Below are 16,245 nucleotides of genomic sequence, written 5' to 3' on the forward strand. Positions count from 1 at the left end.
TGAACTTCAGGAACTGTCTTTGGGCCAGATGGATGTCTATGTGAAAATAAGTGTCCTGCATATCGAAAGCTGTAAACCACATGCTTTCTTCTAATGACGGGATGATGGCTACTAAGGTGACTATACGAAACTTGGGTTTGCGGATGAAGCAACTGAGATAATGGAGATCCTGGATTGGTCTCCATCCACCCTTCTTTTTTTGGGTATCAGGAAGTAAGTTGAATAGAACCCCCTTGATAGTCCGGAGGAACCCACGCTATTGCCCCTCTTTGTAATACGGAGTCCACCTCCAGGGTGAGGATGCTGTTGTGAGAGTGGTGCTTGAGGAGGGATTGGGGAAGGGGTTGTGGCAGCATAATGAACTTCATTGTATAGCCACAATGGATGACATTTAGCACCCGCTTGTCCATTGTTATTGCACTCAAAGCTGGTAAAAAAGAGTGCCAGCCCATCCCTGAAGGAAGTGGTGTGATGGTATGGCAGCAGGCAAGGTCGTTGATGGGTCTCTAGGGTTCCTCAGAAATATCTCTTCTGTGGGAGTTGCATCTGGGAGGAGGAAGATTGTGAGGGTGATCCTGGAGGACGAGACCTTTGAGTCTTTTGACTCTTCCTTGGTGGTTTGTAAGGCCATTGATGGAAAAACTGGGAGGTTCTGTAACGCTGTGCAGGCTGTGAGCAGTGGAACTTATGTTTTGGTGCTGGTGTGTAAATACCCAAGGAACGGAATGTAGCTCTCAAATTCTTGAGGCTGTGGAGGGAATTGTCCATTTTCTAGTTGAAAAGATGGGATTCATCAAAAAGGAAGTCTTCAGTGGTATTTTGTGAGTCCACTCCCTCCTCATGACAATGCCCATGGCCACTGAGGATGATGAGATATCTGCCACATCTACTGCTGATTGGACCAACGTCCCCACTACCAGCTTCTCCTCCTCAATTACTGCCTAGAAACAGGCTCAGTTCTTTTGTGGGAGTTTCTCAGCAAAGTCCTCCAATTTGCTGTCGTTCAGGAAATTATATTTGACAAGTAATGCCAGATCATTCGAAATCCTGAATTGAAGTTTGGCTAAAGAGAAGACTTTGTGGCCTAAAAGGTCCAGTTGCTTGCCCTTCTGATCAGATGGGATGGAGCGTGGATGCTGATGCCTAGCCCATTCTATCGCTGGCTGGACCACAAATGAATTGGTGGGGAGTGTGAGAACAGAAACTCAGACCCCTGGCCTGGTACACAGTATCTTTTTTTTTTTTGCCCCCTTTGGGATAGGTGTACATATCGCCAGCATATGCTAAATCATGCAAGCTGGCTCTAGGATGGCATCACTGATTGGTAGAGCGACTCTGCCTGGTACCGATGAGTGAAGTATACCCAGCAGCTTATGCTGAGTGACTTGGAGCTCCTCCAAGTCAGTGTGAATCTCTCCAGCCATTCTACACAGGAGATCCTGGAATTGGTGGCAGTCAGTAGGAGATGGCGGGGACTTGAAGCCACTACCACATCAGGTCAGGACCACAAGAATCTTTCCTGTTCTTGTGCTCCTATTGGAGCCGGACTGGATGACTCATCTTCCATTACAGGACCCGAACATCTACTTGAAGGCACCCCAGATGGTGAAATAGGCAAAGCCTTCCCTATGGAACAGATGGGTTCCAAGGGAGAGTATTAGGGCCAGGATCCCCCATAGGGCCAGATTACGGATTACAGATCTGGAGGGTGCTGAGGAGGGTCCCACAGTGCAGGAAACCAGTGGCTCCATGGTGGCTGGAGTGAAGGATACTGTCATGATGTAGAAGGCCTCCGTTGGTAGTTGTAGTGGTAGGAAGGGACGGATAATCCCTGACTCTTGTCCGAGTCCACTGAAGACATAACTTGGAGACCAGATCCATCGGCAGTACCACTGAAGCCAGCGGAAGCATGTACGCTGCCAAATCAGGGGGTTAAAGAGTGCCTCAGATGTAGCATGTCTTGTCCTGGAGATAATGTCTCCCTGAAAGTAGAGGCTCCGGAAGGCATGGGGATCTTGGCTCTCCCAGGGCAAATGCTTCCTGGGCTCTGGTGCTTTCCCCAACTTTCCGGATACAAGGGCACTTTTTCAGAATGGACGCAATGGTCTTCCCAGGAGTGGATGACTCTCTAGTTCTGAGGGATGCCAATGTTGACTGTGTGTGCAGGTTTACACTCAGTATCAGTGGATCCATCAATTTATGTGGCTTCTTTTTGTGTTTGTGAGCTTTAGGGTGTGCTCCGTCCCCATGACTGGAACTCACTGAAGGACTCTCTCCTTTCTTAGGCCATGTCTACACTATCCGCCCGATCGGCAGGTAGTGATCGATCTATCGGGGACTGATTTACCACGTCTAGTGTAGATGCGATAAATCAATCCCCGATCGCTCTGCTGTCGACTCTGGAACTCCACCAGGGTGAGAGGCAGAAGCAGAGTCAATGCGGGAGCAGAGGCCATTGATCCCGCGCCATGAGGACGCCAAGTAAGTGATTCTAAGTCGATCTAAGATACGTCAATTTCAACTACGCTACTCTTGTACCTGAAGCTGCGTATCTTAGATCGATCCCCCCCCCCCCAGTGTAGACTAGGCCTTAGGCTTAGAGGAAGACTTACTACAATGCTATATGTACGCTTCCTGACATCCTGACTAGGCCCCAGAATTGGGTCCACAGTGGTGGTACGGCTGGTGCTGACCTTGGATTCCGTAGTTTAAGGGGGTTCATAGGGAACAAAACTCCCCAAAAAGGAACTTCCATCCTAATCCTAAAATAGCAAACTACTAAAACTTACAATAAAAACAGTAAAAACTTTAAAACAAACTGTACAATTGTATATTTTTAAAGTGTGTCACATGCAGAAGGACACTAATAGTTCCAGCCTAGACCATGCAGTGGTGAGAAGGAACTGGAGATGCAGTCGGTCTGCTCTGACCTTTATCATCTTGGATGAAACCATGAGGCAAGCCAAGAGCGCACTACTTTAAAAAACTCCGGCTCCAGACACATGGTGCGCATGCGTAAACCCTCAGTGGAATACAATAGGGACCATCAGTCGAAGAAGAAACCATAAAGTATTTTGATGAATTTAACTACTGCTAGTGGTAATTAGCAAAATTTTAATGGTTCCTGCTGTATTAGCTTCTCTCCAACATTGCAATCCTGGATATATTACAGTTCCTAAAGTTAAATTAACAGGAAAAACACATTGTCACACACGATAAGTAATTAGACGATTATATGCTTTCATGCCTGATGTTTCAAAGATATTTTTTCTTTTCTTTGTTTCATTCTGAGGAAGGCTTTTAAAGAAAAACATGCAAAATAAGTACGACATAGGTACACTATATGAAAGAAAGGCAGGTTATGGGGTATTAAAGAGATAGTAAGAAGAATCTGTATCATTAAAGGAGGATGGGGTAATGGGAATCCCTGTAATAATATCCTCTACAGGTTATGAACTAGGTGAAGGAACGATTAAGAAAAATGAATCATAACAAATCTTGCCATAAAGCACAATGTAGAAGATGTGCTAAAACAATGACACTACAGGCATCAGATCCCAAGCTTTGAAAATCCACTAAGCTTATCTATTACAGACTAGTTCAAAAATACCATTTCAGGTTCCAGAGCAAACATGAAATGCCATTAAGGAGCCTTGTTCATTGCCTTGAGGGAACTGATGTCCTTCTACATTTATGTAATGCCACCCAGATACTGCTAGGATGGCTGCATTATAAATACTACTAATAATAATAATGAACCGTTCTACTGAGGATCCATTCCTATCTTCCCACTGGAATCAAGGGCCATAAAAACATAAAAATCTAGATACCTTGGTGGTCTGAGCAAAGAGTCTCTCTCTCTCTCTCTCAATATTTTAAGGCTTCCAAAAAAGGATAATCATCATTCTCTCTTGCAAGAGGCAACTCTTATATAGTGCAATGGTGTAGCAGCATCTGAGACTGAAATGAAGTCCCCCAAGAACTAAGAATCATCACAAACCTCATCATCTTCTGTTGCAAATGCAAGGCTCAGTTCTTTGACCTTGTCTTTTCTAACATAAACACATAGCAACAGATATAAAGATACACACTATGAAAACAAGACACTCCACTGCACATGCATCTTTCTTTGGGGAGAGGATGGCAGAATAAACATCAGGCGACAGATGTGTAGTCACACGGCTTAGTATTGATTAAAAACTATGGCTGTCAAGCGATTAAAAAAACGAATCACGATTAATCGTACTGTTAAGCAATAATAGAATACTATTTAAGTATTTTTGGATGTTTTCTACATTTTCAAATATATTGATTTCAATTATAATAAAGAATACAAAATGTACAGTGCTCACTTTATATTTATTTTTATTATAAATATTTGCACTGTAAAAAACAAAATAAATAATATTTTTCAATTCACCTAATACAAGTACTGTAGTGCAATTTCTTTATCATGAAAGTCGAACTTGGAAATGTAGAATTATGTACAAAAAAAAACTGCATTCAAAAATAAAACAAGGTAAAACTTTAGCGCCTGCAAGTCCACTCAGTCCTACTTCTTGTTCAGCCAATCGCTCAGACAAACAAGTTTGTTTACATTTGCAGGAGATAATGCTGCCTGCTTCTTGTTCACAATGTCACCTGAAAGTGAGAACAGGAGTTCTTATGGCACTGTTGTAGCTGGCGTTGCAAGACATATACATGTCAGATGCGCTAAAGATTCAAAAGTCACTTCATGCTTCAACCACCATTCCAGAGGACGTGTCCCCATGCTGACGGGTTCTGCTCGATAACAATCCAAAGCAATGTGGACCGCCGCGTGTTCATTTTCATCATCTGAGTCAGATGCCACCAGCAGAAGGTTGATTTTCTTTTTTGGTGGTTCAGGTTCTGTAGTTTCCGCATTGGAGTGTTGCTCTTTTAAGACTTCTGAAAGCATGCTCCACATCTCGTCCCTCTCAGATTTTTGAAGGCACTTCAGATTCTTAAAGCTTGGGTCGAGTGCTGTAGCTATCTTTATAAATCTCACATTGGTACCTTCTTTGCGTTTTGTCAAATCTGCAGCAAAAGTGTTCTTAAAATGAACATGTGCTGGGTCATCATCCGAGACTACTGTAACACGAAATATATGGCAGAATGCAGGTAAAACAGAGCAGGCGACATACAATTCTCCCCCAAGGAGTTCAGTCACAAATTTAATTAATGCATTATTTTTTTTAACGAGCATCATCAGCATGGAAGCATGTCCTCTGGAATGGTGGCTGAAGCATGAAGGGGCATACGAATTTTAGCATATCTGGCACGTAAATACCTTGCACTGCGAGCTACAAAAGTGCCATGTGAATGCCTATTCTCACTTTCTGGTGATATTGTAAAAAGAAGTGGGCATTATCTTCCGTAAATGTAAACAAACTTGCTTGTCTTAGCAATTGGCTGAACTAGAAGTAGGAATGAGTGGACTTGTAGCCTCTAAAGTTGTGCATTGTTTGTTTTTGAGTGCAGTTATGTAACAAAAAAAATCTACATTTGTAAGTTGCATTTTCATGATAAAGAGATTGCACATCAGTACTTGTATGAGGTGAATTGAAAAATACTGTTTCTTTTGTTTAGAATTTTTCCTCTGCAAATATCTGTAATAAAAATAGTAATATAGAGTGAGCAGTGTACACTTTGTATTCTGTGTTGTAACTGACATCAGTATACTTGAAAATGTAGAAAAACATCCAAAAATATTTAATAAATTTCAGTTGGTATTCTATTGTTTAACAATGCGATTCAAACTGCGATTAATCATGATTAATTTTTTCAATCATGAATATTTTTTTTGAATTAATCGCGTGAGTTAGCTGTGATTAATCAATAGCCCTATTAAAAACCATTATCTAAAGAGAACTTCAAACAAAAAATCTATCATTTTCAAATATTTTTACTCTATGATGACTACTTAAACATGATAAACCATAAATGGTCTTAAGGAACTATTTTTATTTAGAGGTAATTTAGATTTGGTTCACTTTGTAGCTGGAAACCCCAAACTTTCATCATCTTTAATGCAAAGTACAAAAATGTCAGGGAAATTATCCACAACATCCAATGTAGTAAGTAGTGCAATGTTAATAGTAATTAGCAGTTCTCAGTGCCCAACCCTATTACCTTTCCCTGATGTTTCATACAAGATACTCAACTCTTAAGAGAAGTGGAAAATGAGGCAAACTCTGTTTTGTCTGCCTTTGGAGGAGGAAAACAAAGAGATTGCTATGTTATGGCTAAAACAGAGTCCAGAAATTTTTCATTGGCATTAAAAGCATAGATGTGGAAGGCTGGTCCAGTGCATGCACCAGTTGTAGTAGCCTCAGGATAATTTGCATGAGAATAAAATGCTGAAGTTGTTCTCACATACTATGCTATGAAACCCACTAATTTATTTGCCGATGAAGCTTGTCTATTTAATTATTGAGGGATGTGTAAAGTTTTCCATCCCACAGGTCCAAACTGAAATCCATACTCAAGTACATGGTCAGCAAAATCCATTAAGGAATGTGGTTATATTTTGGAGGCTCGTTTTGATTAAATCTATATAGACATTTCCCTTGTTCTCTACTGCCTCCTCCTTCTCACAGGAAAAATAACCAAGATATATGTGGCCAAAAAATGCCCCCACGTCTTTAAATGGAAATTATTTTCTGAAACATACCCACCTCTTAAAAACAGCATATCCCTTGCATTAACACTGAGCCAATATTCCTTCTAATCTCTTAGCTAAATTCTTACCCAAAAGTTTCCAATCACAGCTGAAAACATATATAGCAAAGAAAAGTGAGTCTGTCATAAATCAGTTGGTAGCCAGGTAAAAGAAAAATGACATCACATATTTCTATTCTCAGGGACATTTTAATATTCCATTTTTTAAAGTACAATAAACAGGTAGAACTGCACCTATTGGCTCCTAATGTCACTGAAAACCTTTCCTTGAGGGGTGGGTGGAGGAACTTGTCATTTGCACAAGATATCCACTGTTCCCTGAATGTGTGCATGTTGGCTGAAAAATAAGGAAGCTCAAGGAAAGATTAATAAGCTTTGAGAGTATTCGGAGAAGGATTTAAGAATAAATCTTCACGTGCACAACTTTTTGTGACTTAAGTCTATGATAAATCATAACATGTATCCATATGTGAAACACAATCATACATCTCTATATACCATAGATGGTGAGGTCTAACATAAAGGTTTTTATTGGAATACATTTGAAATGATGTGACCGTACGATACCACGTCCTCATATAGCTTGTATATATCATGATTTTTAACAATTTTGGAAATGATTTTAGAGAGAGTTTTTTAAGAAGTGTTAATGATACTGTTTCCTTGCATACCTCTGTTTGTAAAGTCATGGACTCTTAGTACCCTAAGTCCTGATGTAAAGGCCTTGGAGGGACAGGAGAATCATTGCCGCTGGATTTTAGAAAAAGACGGTTACTCACCTTTGTAACTGTTGTTCTTCGAGATGTGTTGCTCATATCCATTCCAATTAGGTGTGTGCGCACCGCGTGCACAATCGTCGGAAGATTTTTGCCCCAGCAACACTCGGTGGGTCGGCTGAAGCACACCCTGGAGTGGCGCCTTCATGGCGCCAGATATATGCCCCAGCCAACCCAGCGCCCCCTCAGTTCCTTCTTGCCGGATACTCCGACAGAAGGGAAGGAGGGCAGGTTTGGAGTGGATATGAGCAACACATCTCGAAGAGCAAGTTACAAAGGTGAGTAACCGTCTTTTCTTCTTCGAGTGCTTGCTCATATCGATTCCAATTAGGTGACTCCCAAGCATCGTTGTAGAGAGCAGAACACTTGGCATTTCCGATTCTCGTGAGAGGCGAATAGATCTATCAGGGGAAAGCCCCGCTTCAGGAAGACAGAGTGGATGACGTCCAGGTGAACCGAGCACTCGTGAGTCTGAAATGATCTGCTGAGGTGGTCCGCTCAGGTGTTCTGGACTCCTGGGAGAAACGACGCCACCAGATGGATCGAGTGGGCTATACAGAATTCCCACAGATGAGTGGCCTCCTGGCAGAGGGGGGACAACCGGGCTCCCCCTTGCTTATTGATGTAAAACATGGCCGTTGTGATGTCTGTGAGGACTGCAACACAACGGCCTTGAATGCGCTCTTGGAAAGCCTGACACGCCAAGCGCACAGCTCTGAGTTCCCGTACGTTGATGTGCAGGGATAACTCTCCTGCCGACCATAGCCCCTGTGTATGGAGGACCCCGAGGTGGGCTCCCCATCCCAGGGATGACGCATCCGTGACTAGGGACACGGAGGGCTGCAGGGCGTGAAATGGCACCCTTTCGCCCACTGATTTGGGGTCCAGCCACCAATCTAGAGAGGCTAATATTCCTGGCAGGACTGTAACTACTGTGCTCAAGCTGTCCCGACCTGGGCAGTATACTGTTGATAGCCAGATTTGGAGTGGACGTAGCTGCAGCCTGGTGTGTATGTGCAAGAGGTGTGACAAAGTTCCTCCTCTACCTTGGTGGGTCTTGCACTTATTGGTGGATTTGCTTGCCTTGGAGCTTCACGGTAACCCTCAATTTGGCCGTTTTCGTGGACCCACAGTCCAGGTCAACTCCTCCTGTGTCTGACCAGGAGTTGGGAGATTTGGGGGGGAACCCGGGCCCGCTCTCTACTCCGGGTTCCAGCCCAGGGCCCTGTGGAATGCAGCTGTCTAGAGTGCCTCCTGGAACAGCTGTGCGACAGCTACAACTCTCTGGGCTACTTCCCCTTGGCCTCCTCCCAACACCTTCTTTATCCTCACCCTAAGACCTTCCTCCTGGTGTCTGACAATGCTTGTACTCCTCAGTCCTCCAACAGTATGCGTTCTCACTCTCAGCTCCTAGTGCCTCTTGCTCCCAGCTCCTTACACGTGCACCACAAACTGAAGTGAGTTCCTTTTTTAAACCCGGGTCCCCTGATTACCCTGCCTTAATTTATTCTAGCAGCTTCTTGATTGGCTGCAGGTGTTCTAATCAGCCTGTCTGTCTTAATTTTCTCCAGAAGGTTCCTGATTGTTCTGGAACCTTCCCTGTTACCTTACCCAGGGAAAAGGGACCTACTTAACCTGGGGCTAATATATCTGCCTTCTATTACTCTCCTGTAGCCATCTGGCCCGACCCTGTCACAGGGGCCATATGTCCGAGGAGGCATAGGCATGTTTTCACGGTCGAGGTTGGGAAGTTTTGCAGGCTGTGGACAATGTTCACCAGGGATTGGAAGCGTGCTTCCGGCACAAGTGCTCAGGCTAGGCCTGAGTCTAAGACTCTCCTATGAATTCTATCCTCTGAGTTGGTACCAGAGTAGATTTCACGACACTGAGCAGGAGGCCCAGTAGATTGAACATGTTCATGGTGAGCTGGACATGAGACTGCACCTGATCCCTGGAGCGGCCCCGAATAAGTCAGTCGTTGAGGTATGGGAACAGTTGGATCCGTTGTCAATGAAAGGAGGCAGCCACAACAGCTATGCACTTGGTAAACACCCTGGGGGCCGTAGATAGGCCAAAAGGAAGGACGGTGTATTGAAAGTGCTGTTGATTGACCACAAAGCGAAGGAAGCGTCTGTGTGCTGGGTAGATTGCAATGTGGAGGTACACATCCTTCATGTCAAGGGCAGCGTACCAGTCTCCAGGATCTAAGGAAGGAATAATGGTCCCTAGAGAGACCATGCGGAACTTCAACTTTACCATGAATTTGTTGAGTCCGCATAGGTCCATGTGGGCCGAAGCCCGCCCTTGGCCTTGGGGATTAGGAAGCAGCGGGAGTAAAAACCCCTGCCCCTTGACTCTCTTGGAACCTCCTCTATCACCCCCACAGCTAGGAGCGATTGAAGGGAGTAACCCCTTCCCACCGTGCAAAGGACCCAACGGTCTGCTGTTATGTGAGACCCATGCACGGAGGAAATGGGAGAGACGATCTTGGAAAGGCGGGGAAGGATCCTGAATGGAGACTGATGCTCCATCCTCGGGCGCACATTCAAAAGTTCTGCTTAGGCCCAGTCGATGGCTTGGGAGGGCCTTGGCCTTGGCTGGCTTGGTGGCCAGTTTGCCTTCTTCTACCACCTCGGCCACGTCTTCTAAAGAAGTCCTGTCTTGTCTGAGGGGGAGGGTAGGACCTCTGAGGCTGCGGTCTGAAGGGCCTTCTCTGTGTTATGGGGGTATGCATTCCCAGAGCGCTCAGAATAGTTCTCGAGTCCTTCAGACTCTGCAGCTTTGAGTCTGTTTTGCCTGAGAATAGGTCCTGGCCATCAAAGGGTAGGTCCTGGAGGGTCTACTGCAACTCTGGTGGTAAGCCAGAGACCTGCAGCCACGAGATGTGGCACATGGCTATGCCTGAGGCCAGGGTCCTAGCCGCCAAGTCCGCCGCGTCCAGAGAGGCTTGCAGGGCGGTTCTGGCCACCTTCTTGCCCTCCTCCACTAAAGCCTCAAATTCCTCTCTGGACTCCTGTGGAACCAACTCTTTGAATTTCTCCATAGAGTGCCATGAATTATAATCGTATCTGCTCAGGAGTGCCTGCTGGTTGGCCACCCTGAGCTGCAAGCCTCCGGCTGAGTACACCTTGCGCCCAAACAAGTCTAGGCATCTAGCGTTCTTTGATTTGGGTGCCGGGGCTTGCTGACTGTGCTGTTCTTTCTCGTTGACCGAAGCCACGACAAGGGAACATGGTTGGGGGTGCGTGTAGAGGTACTCATACTCCTTTGAGGGGACAAAGTACTTCCTTTCCACCCCCTTGGCCATAGGTGGAATAGAGGCAGGCGATTGCCAGATTGTCTTGGCATTGGCCTGAATAGTTCGTATGACTGGGAGGGCCACCCTGGACGGTGCCTCCGCAGACAGAATGTCGACCACTGGGTCCTCTACCTCCACCACCTCCTCTATCTGGAGGTTCATATTGCACGCCATCCTGCGGAGCAGCTCCTGGTGGGCGCGGAGGTCCATAGGAGGAGGGCCTGAAACCATAGTCCCTGCCACTGCCTCATCAGGCAAGGACGAGGAAGATACCCCGGGACTAAGGGATCCTGTGTGGGGTCCTCATGTGGAGGAACTTGTTGCCCAAGGTCTACAACGGTAGGGGCATGGGCATGGGCCTGTGTTGGCGCTGGAGCAGTCCCCTCAAAACCCCCGGTGCAGGGGGAGGGGTGGGGGGAGGAGGAGGAGAGACACAGTGGCCCCGGTACTTGGGGCTCCGAAGGAACCCCTTGGGCCTGATGGTATGCCCAGGGGTTCCAAAAAGACCACTGTGGAGGTCCTTGGCCTGGGTCCTAGCCTTCGTCCAGCCACTGTCCTGCACCATCCTTGCCCTGGTCCTGGGAGTTGTGGTCATCTTGTGAGTGTGAACACGTGGAGGCGGAGCGAGATGGCCAAGGTGGTGCCGAACGTGTTGGCCCAGAGTCCCCCGGTGCTGTATGGTGCTGTGGACCGGTGGCGAGATGTAGAATGGTACCGAGATGTCGATTGGTGCCTGCGGTCATATCGGTCCCGGGAGCCTGATCTGGATCTCGACGGTGACCTTCGATGAGACCGGCGCCAGGATTGGCTCCAGGTCGAGCGCCGCTCTGACCAGTACCGGGAGCAGTGCCGAGAGTCCGATCGCTACCGGCTGTACCACGATTCGGATCTTCGCGAGCCAGAGTGGCGTCGCGAGCATTACTGATGCCAAGAAGGGGATCGGTTCCAGGACTGCGAGCGATGCCGTGAAAGGTGCCGGGACCAAGATCAGGACCGGGACCAGTGCTGCCCTGCTTCACTCGGCGACGGCAGTCGTATCAGGGACAGTTTTCCCTTTGAAGGCACCGCCCGCACTGGAGGTGCTGCTGGCTGTAGGGGAGTCGGCTCTGTGAGTGCAATCAAGTCCCGCGCTGTAGAGAAAGTCTCCGGCATGAAGGGCAGCCTTAGCTTTACTGCAGTGTGCACCGGGGAGCTAATATGCACTGGAATTGACGGCCCTTGTGGCACTGGAGTTGATGGTGTAGGAACCGTTACTTGTCCTGTGTGCTCCAGCAATGGACGTGGCTCCAGCTGAGGTGCGGGAAGTGTCATTGGCTGTCGAACCGACAAAGAAGAAGCAGTCGGCACCTGCTTGGGCTGCTTCTTCTTCTGGCCTGCAGACAGGGACCGGCGCTGCAGTGGTGGACGTGCCAGGGGGGCCTGACACTGCGAGTCTTTAGCAGAGTTCAAACGCGGTGCCAGACCAGTAGGTGCTGCAGGGGCACTCTGCACCGAAGATGACGCCGAGTCCTGGTGCGTGGAGGAAGGGACTGGGCTAAGTGCTGCCTCCGTAAGGAGCTGCTTGAGTCTGAAGTCCTGCTCCTTTTTGGTCCTTGGCTTGAAGACTTTGCAAATGCGGCACTTGTCCGCTTGGTGGGATTCCCCCAGACACCTCAGGCAAGAGCTGTGGGTGTCTCCTGTCGGCATCGGCTTCAGCAAGCTGAGCAGGGTTTGAAGTCCAGAGACCCCGGCATGGGCCCCAGTACCGGGACAGGGGAGAGGGGAGAGGGGAGAAGACCCCGCTCCACCCTACTAAGTACACTAATCTAACTACACTAACTATTAACAACTACTAACAACTATAAACAACTATTAACAGGTACTAAGAGAGGAAGCTAGGGAGAGTGGCGATCAGCTACGCTGTGCTCCACAGTTCCAACGACCATCATGGGCAGTAAGAAGGAACTGAGGGGGCGCTGGGTCATCTGGGGCATATATCCGGCACCATGAAGGCACAACTGAGTGTTGCTGGGGTAAAAATCTTCCCATGGTCATGCATGTGGCACCCATGCACTTAACCGGAATCGATATGAGCAAGCACTTGAAGAACTTACTATTTATTCTGGAAGCAACCACAACGTGCTAGGCACTTTCCACACACACAGGAAGACACAGTCCAGCCTGTTCCAAATAGTTTTCAATCTAGGAAACTCTTAAAAAATTATCTTAAATAGCTTTACCATAAATAACAATGGTATGATTTTAAGGTCTGATATCTTGGGATCTACGAGGGCTAGAAGGAATCCTATTAGAGAACAGGCAGTCTCACTATTCCAAATGTATAAAGTTATAGCATCAAGGCACATGGATGTAGATAGGCATAGATCATGTATTTAACAGAGAAGAATATGAATATTTTGCATACCACATTTGCTCTGCTGACTAGCAGGGTGTTTGTTTTTTTTCTTCCTCTTCATGCCTTTCATTAAACACACTGCTAGATCTGTCATCCATTGTCAATACACTTTCTATTATAACAATCAGAGTGTTAGCAATGTCATGTCTATTTTGGAAGCTTATGAATGTGTATAATAGGAAGAGGGCAACAGACTGGCCAAACTGCTAGCCATGATTCTGTTAAGGCACTGCAGGGTATGTATCAATGATAGTGTAATATATGTGTTGTATTACCAAAAGCACAAGACCACAACAAACACAAGACATGTACCAGTGGATTACTAGGTTACAGTGCACTGAATATATGTATGTAAACCTAATGGTATGTTCTCTGCAGCAGTACACAAACCTTTCTCAGAAACAGTAAACAAGTTTTGTCTTTAGAACAGAGGCGGATTTACAGTGAAACACAGGGTGCCCTGGCACGGGGCCCCACAACGATGGGGGCCCCAGGTCTGGGCAGCTGCGGGGGCAGAAGCTTGGTCCTGCCGGCTCCTGGGGCTCCTGCGGCAGGCTCTGCACGAGCTGGCAGCCAAGCTCCCCCCACCCCCACCTCCTCCCCCGAGCGTGCCGCGTTCACGTCCCTCCCCCTCCCAGCGCTTCTCCTGCTGCCAAACAGCTGTTTGCCGGCGCACCTGGAAGGAGGGGGAGGAGTGGGGCCACAATGCACTTGGGGGAGGAGGCGGGGGCGGGGCCTTGGGGAAGAGGGTGGAATCAGGGCAGGGCGAAGCAAAGGCAGGGCCTCCGCAGTTCCCCTACACATACCACCCCCCGCCCCCAGCCCTCTGCTGTGAGCCGCTCAGGGCAGGGGGCTGGGAGCACACCCTCAGCCCTGACTTCTGCACCCCCCCTCAAATCCCCCCACGACCCCAGCCCTGACTCCTGCACCCCCCCATATACCCAGCCCCCTCATACCCCATGCCCTGACTCCTGCACCCCCACAGATCCCCACCCCCACCCTGAGCCCCAAACGGGAGCTCCTGGCCCCCCCCCACATTCCCACCTGCACCCCTTGCACCAAACGGGAGCTGCCCCAAGCGCTCCACACTGCAACCTCCTGCCCCAAGCCTGAGCCCGCTCCCTCACTAACTCCTGGCCAGACCCTGCACCCCAACCCCCAGCCTGCTCCCTCACCCTAACTCCCTCCCAGACCCTGCACCCCCAGCCCTGAGCCCCCTCCCTCACCCTATGTCCTGACCAGACCCCGCACCCCAATGTTTTTTTACATTTTTTTTTATAAAGCGCTCTTATCCCAAGCGCTTTGCAATCGTTAGCTAATGGTACAAACAATATTTGGAAAGATCATTAAGTGGTCCGCCGAGACCCCCAGTGATTTTCACGTGGTCTGTGGAAAAATAAGTTAGACTACAAAAACAATTAAGGTACCTCACTTTATTTTCATTTACTTGCTATTACTTATAGGAGGAGGATGAAGAAAAGAAAGCATGAAAAGTGGGGGTGGGAGGGAGATAAGAATGTTCTTTTTCTTGGATGGGTCCCAAGGAGGGGCCCCAAAAATGAAGCTGAGCACAAAGCCCCACTAACTCTAAATCCGCCACCGCTTTAGAAAACAATGTTGAAGAGGCGTAATTTCTTTGGCAGAGTCAATGTCATAGGCAGCACTCTCTGACTCCTTCAGAGAATACACACAAGAACCTTTTGAACACTTCCAATGGAAAATGAAAATTCCCAGCAGGAACAGAGATGATGAAAAAACAGATTACTCACGATGACTGGGAAGCTTTCCTTCTCAGCAAATAGTCCACAACGTCTGGGTCAGTCTCTAACAAACTAATTAGCACTTCATTCTGAAGGTCAGGGGGAACCTACAATGAAAACAACATTAAGAAGTTAGTTGCAGAAGAATATCCTACAGTGTATTTTAATTATGTCCATTTTAAAACACCAGACTTGAGCATGAAAATAAAATTGTGCAGAATTACGTAAAATACTGTGTATATATAAGTTGATAATAATAACTATGCATACACACACTCATACATAACAGAAACATATGTACAACACAGATGTATATAGGACTAAAAACCACCTTGCATGTCCGTGTTAAGTGACCACGATCAAGTATCCCATTGGTTTCCAGTACAGGTCTGGACAACACCTAGGGATTTCAAATGAACTACTTGTGGTAGTACAGCTCCAAAGCTCTGATTTAAAGAGCCCACATTTCCACTGAAAAAGCCAGTGGAGCTTATAAAATTCCAAACTAAATAACTGGATTTCTTTTCTTTTAGAACCTGGAATACTAAATGTGAAATTCTACACTGAAAGGACAGAGTATTCTAGGGTGTTTTTCTTATACAGTTCCCAATCCCCTTTTGTCTAGAAATTAGAATGTGGTGGTTGTATCTCCACACTTGTCCAGGCTTGCTCTCGCTTTCTTTCTTTCGCATGCATGCGTGCATGGCATCTACAGAGCAACATTCTCTAGCTGCAGTTCTAGGTCCATAAGTCATTTTAAGGCCTCCTCTGGGACATTGTGTATATGATTCAATTCACCTTTGAATCCATATTTGGGACACTTAGGTTTGGATGTTCTCACCATAGTCACACGAAGGGGAGTCTTTGATTTTCCACTTCTGCATCAAGTGGCTGCATCTTCTATGGTTTGTTTGGAGGCGGTTCAGTGTGGTCCAAATTCTGCATGGCAGGTCAAAACCAGCAGGGCGGCTCGTTGGGTCAGTAGTAATATGCTTGTTTAGAATGGTAGATGAGGTGCAGACACTTTGCCATTCCCTGGCCAGATCCAGAGACATGAGGTGGTCACATGATCCATAGTGGTGTTTTTCAATTCCAGGCATTGTTAGGGTAATGTTATCCATAACCATCTGGAGGGGAAGTGCTGGGTAATCTTTGGCAAGTTTAAGTTCTCGTGCTATGGCTATATCTCAGTGGATAGCTGGAGAGTCGATGTTTGCTAATAGAGATAGCCACAGTAGAGGTGTTGATTTTAATGTTCTCATGATGATTAGAATGATCTGATTCAGCTGCTTACCCACAAGATGGATATGGCAG

The 16,245-nt window shown here is 46.9% G+C and overlaps 1 protein-coding gene across 5 annotated transcripts in view; it reads right to left on the reverse strand.

The window, feature by feature from the left end:
• Positions 1 to 16,245, reverse strand: part of ARHGAP6 (Rho GTPase activating protein 6) — a 510,120-nt gene that overhangs the window by 13,275 nt on the left and 480,600 nt on the right. For all 5 annotated transcript variants that reach the window (XM_084643362.1, XM_084643363.1, XM_084643366.1 and 2 more), the window contains exon 10: positions 14,941 to 15,038. In XM_084643362.1, coding sequence (XP_084499488.1) covers positions 14,941 to 15,038 — 98 coding nt within the window. The remainder of the gene's footprint in view (positions 1 to 14,940; positions 15,039 to 16,245) is intronic.

This window comes from Lepidochelys olivacea (assembly GCF_965140295.1).
Source record: "Lepidochelys olivacea isolate rLepOli2 genome assembly, chromosome: 1".
In the NCBI taxonomy this organism is placed as follows: Eukaryota; Metazoa; Chordata; order Testudines; family Cheloniidae; genus Lepidochelys; species Lepidochelys olivacea.